This window comes from Mizuhopecten yessoensis, unplaced genomic scaffold (assembly GCF_002113885.1).
Source record: "Mizuhopecten yessoensis strain PY_sf001 unplaced genomic scaffold, ASM211388v2 scaffold4701, whole genome shotgun sequence".
Classification (NCBI taxonomy): Eukaryota; Metazoa; Mollusca; class Bivalvia; order Pectinida; family Pectinidae; genus Mizuhopecten; species Mizuhopecten yessoensis.
The window spans coordinates 301,021-306,513 of NW_018405678.1; the positions used below are offsets into that span (position 1 = coordinate 301,021).

Sequence of the window (5,493 nt, forward strand, 5' to 3'; positions counted from 1 at the left end):
CTGTCGGACACCAATATTTATTGTTTGAAAGGCGAAGAAAATATTTTCGAAACTTACAGCCTGTGTACTCTCTTAGACTTAAAAATACCAAAGGCCTTACGAAGGTCAATAAAAAGGACACCATTGCCATGATTAGCAACATTTAAAAGTACTGTTTCAGTAGAATGATGTGGTCTAAAACCAAAATGACAGTCACCTGTTAGTTTGATCTTACAATTGACCAATTAGCTTCGTAAAGCTGTTGAAACTTACGCAAACAAGAGTACTTCATTTATTTGCTTATTCCTTTTGTCTATAAAAGAGATAATGAGAAGATACCCTTCAAACACAATAGCTGACTTTTGAAAAAAAAAATCCTGCATTGTTAGGAATAATATTTGTATTATCAATATCATTTTTTTAATGTTGAAGTCCCTTTAATACTCTTTCAAAAGTAGCATTTAAATTGGAAATTTCTTTAATCTGCGATTTCCTTTCGTGCAAATTTGCGAGTAAGATCGATCATCTAAGGATGTATATCGCGAATTTTCATTGAGACACAATTAAAGCTGTTGATGTACTTTTTTCTTTCGTTAATTCAAATCTTCGTGAATACGTTGTTGGACGAACACTTGCTTTAAATAAATGTTCACAAAAACAAGCGTTCTACAGTATATGACTTATCTAACATAAACTAGATTCGTTGGATTTATTTTTGGTTCACCACAAGTTACTCACCTATGCACTGACACTGACCCGTTTTTGACGTGGTGTCAGTTACTGCCTGATAACCTTTGCACGAACTGTTGTCACCATTTTGTAAACTAAAGGGAATCGGTATAGACGTAAAATGGCGATTAACCGTATCAGTTTGGTAGTATTCGTCTTCTATGCGTTGATAGTTTGTGGTCATTGCAAAGAAGACTCTAACAAGAGGATTCTTCTGAATGACCCAGACTACATTCAACAGCTTATAACCCATCTCCAGGGAGAGTTACAGACCCTCCAGACCACGGTACATACCCTCCAGACCACGGTACATACCTACCAGACCATGGTAGAGACACAAACTGGTGAAATATCCTCTCTCAAAACACAACTTTCACAGGCAAACAACGGTAAGCTTCTTAATTACTATAATTGAAGATAGACAGATACTAATTATGTTGAATTTTAAAGTGTGTCATTAAAAAGAAAAGGCCTAACTATACCATTTGCTCTTCAGCTGGGCGAAGGTGTGCACGTATATCGTTAAGAGTGTGAATTGTATATGTAAAAGTAGTAATGATGCGTCTTGGTGTGTGTGTGTGTGTGTGCTTAATATCCCTTAGCAACGGCGTCGCCATCTGGTTGTTTTGACCTGCGTCGAGCGTGCTTGGGTTAAACCGCTTATCGTTGACTTCATTGATTATGGCCCTGGTATCCGACATGCGTGTGATCCTTGGCCACGAAGCGGTGACCCCTGTCAGTTTTTCTATCGGGTTTTCTGAGGTACTTTTATTTTTCGGCTCAACAAAAGTAAAAAAACTCGATGACGTCATGAAAAGTTACTCTCCGTATAAAATTAAAAAATCTCAGTTAAACCTGAAAGAAAAACTGACCAGGGTCAAGATGGCGGCACCGTTGCTAAGGAAAACACCATCTTGCAGCGCCGTTGCTCCCCCTCGTTGACTTCATTGATTATGGCCCTGGTCGCGTATCCGACATGCGTGTGATCCTTGGCCACGGGAAGCGGTGACCCCATTTCCATTTGCAGCATAAAAATTTGGTCTATCAAAATATTATTTTAAGTTTAAAAATCGTACTTATGTCGGCCAGATTGAATTTCAAATCAATTTCTTAGTAACAAGAATTGCTCTGGATCATACACCAAAAACTTTTCAAGTTTTTCAAGATGGCGTCTATATAGCGGCTATATTGAATTTCAATCAGCGCCAAAAAAACAAGTATCTGTCTTAATATAGACATGATTTATTTCCCCATTCAATTCGGCGAAACAAATCAAAAGGAATTGGAACAAATAAAAAACAAAAATCATACACCGATCATTTATCTATTACATGTCAGCGAAATCGGTCCTGAGTTGTCGTTGAAATATATTTTTAATATTGCTACAATTACTGTGCTATTGAATTTCAAATTTGCTTTAACACTACAAGATCTGGTCAGGATATGCATTGCTCATTTCCATTACATTCGAGCTTAATCAAGTCAGTAATATTTGTGTTTATAAAGTAAATTTTAAAAATGGCGTCCTTTGCGGTCATACTGGAATTCTGATCGGTTCTAAAACTACAAAGTCCAGTCACTACCATGTCATTATCATTCCAAATACAGTTCAGCCTAATGAGCTCAATAGAAATTATGTTAAAGGGGGAAAAATCAAGATGGATACCATGGAGTCCATATTTAATTTTAATTTTAAGTATTTAATTTCCATAGTAACAAGAGCAAATCTAAGCCACACATCACATTCCAATTATTTTCAAATAAATTTCAGCTAAATTGGTTTAGCAGAATTGGAGTTAAAACTCGAAATATATTCTGAAGACAGCTGCCATGGCGGCCATATTAAAAAGTTTTTTTGAATATACATGAAAGTTTAAAACCTTAAAAATCAGAACTTAAAGATAAATAAAATAAACAAATCAAGAGGCATGTATTATTTAAAAAAAAATAAAAAATAAAAATCGCAGGATATATTAATTCATAAATCTATATTAAATTTTGAATGATCAGCATGTACTACCACACTCTGTTATAATAAGGAACCATTCAAATCCATTTTGCGTTCAATCCATTGAAACAAGAGACCCAATCGGCCTGTATCAACCCGCATCTATGACAATTAAATAGGTCTTGGTCAAACTCTATTTAAATAGGCTAAAGTATGGTACTTTACAAATTATCAGTATTTTTGGGAGATTGTATTACCTGGTAGACTACACTTTATAACAATTTATAGGAAGGCTTTAACTTACTGTAATAATCTGACCTTCAAAGATTGTTTAGGTCATTCATTCAAATTTCACTGTAACAATATAATAGCAATTTACCCATTAACATACAGACAAATTGGAATAACACCTATGTGACCTTGGAATTGAGTAAAAAAAGTATCACTGGAAACAACTTCAAAGACTATAATATTTTACTTTTACTTTTTCATTCAAACAATTTGATCCTTTTCGGTGTTTTGGCAATAGCCTATTTGTTTTGTCTTAACACTTTGAACTATCCAGCTTTTTGCCTACATAATTATGACATGAATGTTTAAAACACTTACTCGCTATACATGCGCATAAATGTCACCCACTATTCTTTTCGATTCGATATATAAATCAGAACACGTTTTCCCATTTGTTATAGTCGGTGGGGGATCCACGTTTGTTCGCTGGGGACGGACCGACTGTCCTGCCAATCTGACGGAACTCGTATATTCTGGTAAGTTTGTAACTCTATAACCTAAGGACAGGAGTGTCTTGTCTCTTCATCCCTAGCAAGTTTATACCAAGGTATAAGATGAGAACGTTAACTGCTTCGATGTTATGACACAGGGAGTGAGTACTAAGGTGCGAGATACGAGTCTAGTCCTAACAACACTAGTATAATTACCTCTTCCTGCATGGGAAATGTATATACATTATGTAGGATGATGTGATGGGGATTTGCACTGTTTATTCCGTCTTTGCGTATTGTAGAGTTATCTTCTCTTTGGAGTAGGTATTGATTGTTGCGTCACTTGTTTGTGAGAATAACGTCATCAATTTTTGAGAAAACGATGTAATTTTCTCGCACAGACCAATGACGTAACAATCAATACCTGCTCCCAAGAGAAGATAACTCTGCAATACGCAAAGACGGAATAAGTTGTACCCCAGGAAGTAAGTCCGTGTTTGGTTTGGTAGAAATGTTTTATAATTTTACTAGTTTTCTGGTATAATGTTATCCTGGTATCATGAATGTTTTGTCTCTTCATGCCTGCCTAGCAATAATTTATGTGGTAATAAGGTGGAAATCCTGATCATTTAAGTTATGACCTGATTTCCCTATTATACCCCTTTCCTTTGTAAGGGAACAGACGCTAGAGCAATTTGTGGTAGCATAAATGCATTGTCTATTGATGTCAAGTATAATGCATAGACATAGGATGGGGATCACAACCGTTAATTTATTGTATTACTTATTCCATTGAAATAAGGCCCCGTCCGTCTACCTCTATAGGGTTCACATCCCCAATTTATAAAACATTGTCCCCTATGCCACAGATGTTCAAAATCAAACATGATTTAAATACGTTCAATCTTATGGAAGGCGAGGAATTTGAAAGATTTACCTCTACTGCCCCTATTGCGTCTGCCCCTCTGGCCCTTGTTTGACCAACAATGTTCCATACTAAATTTTACAAAAATCGAGTTAGCCGTTCTGGACTAGAAGTGTTTTAAAAGAAACGATATTTTTGTTTAAGATTTGTTTATCTTTCCTTTAAAAATGTGGCGTATTTATAAATAGGAGCCCATTTGTGTTAGGTTTAGCAGGAGGTTCCTGGTATGACCACAGTGGAGCGGCAGTTGACTATCTTTGTCTGCCACCTGATCCGGAATGGTTACAGACAACAGTTGTACCGGATGATTACACGGGGAGGCTCTATGGGGCAGAGTACGAATCTTTCAATGGATATACTCTCTTTGGGCCACAATCACACAATGAAGAGGTTCCCTGTGCGGTCTGTAGATCTACTTCCTTTGTTTCCTCTGTAATGATACCGGCAAGGACGACCTGCTACAGCGGCTGGACGAAGGCTTACAGTGGGTCACTGGCGTCAGGGTCCTATGCACACGTAGCTGCTTCCCAATACGTATGTGTAGACGAGAACCCACAGCCTGTTGTTGGAGGAGCTGATAGAGACGACAATGGTAAAATGTTTCTTGGCGTCAAAGCGTTTTGTGGTTCTCTGCGATGTCCTCCATACCAGCAAGACAAATTTCTATCTTGTGTAGTTTGTATGAAATAAATATTTGAGAAAATATTTAGTATCTTGCATTTTTATGAAAGATTTCAAAACAAATATTTTAATTTTCTCTCATATTTATTTTTTCCTCATTTACACGCAGCAGATGACCACTGAACGTAAAGGATCTCAAAAAATATCTCAATCAAACTATCAATTAATTCATTCACTCATAAAGACACATTTGAACACTTCTTTAATTTAATTTCTCTATGTTCATGTGTAAAATTTGGCAATGCTGCATAATAGTTGAAGTCTTCACGATTCCATTGAAACCATTAAAGTGAGGTAAGGGTACTGCTAGATTCATTCAAAATAATTCAGTTAACACCTTTTATCTAATTGTGACCTTGAAAGTTGACTTGGTAGTCCTCATATTAACGAGGCCATGTTCTCAACAATCAACGGTCGTTCGTATTTCGAAAGTGTTTTTTTACACATTTGATCCCTTACCTTGTAATTTGGTCAATGCCATTTGTGTTTGCAAACTTGCTAGCTCCTCA

The 5,493-nt window shown here is 36.4% G+C and overlaps 1 protein-coding gene across 1 annotated transcript; it reads left to right on the top strand.

Moving 5' to 3' along the window:
- Positions 1-797: 797 nt before the first annotated feature.
- On the top strand, positions 798-4,998 carry LOC110449616 (short-chain collagen C4-like). The gene is made up of 3 exons (XM_021496588.1): positions 798-1,097; positions 3,349-3,423; positions 4,509-4,998. The coding sequence occupies exons 1-3, from the start codon at positions 830-832 to the stop codon at positions 4,991-4,993; spliced, it is 828 nt and encodes a 275-aa protein (XP_021352263.1). The 5' UTR covers positions 798-829; the 3' UTR covers positions 4,994-4,998.
- Positions 4,999-5,493: the final 495 nt, after the last annotated feature.

Coding starts and splice junctions, on each gene's coding strand:
- LOC110449616 (XM_021496588.1), top strand. CDS start 830: ATGGCGATTAACCGTATCAGTTTGGTAGTATTCGTCTTCTATGCGTTG. Junction 1,098..3,348: donor ACTTTCACAGGCAAACAACG/GTAAGCTTCTTA, acceptor CATTTGTTATAG/TCGGTGGGGGATCCACGTTT. Junction 3,424..4,508: donor GACGGAACTCGTATATTCTG/GTAAGTTTGTAA, acceptor CATTTGTGTTAG/GTTTAGCAGGAGGTTCCTGG.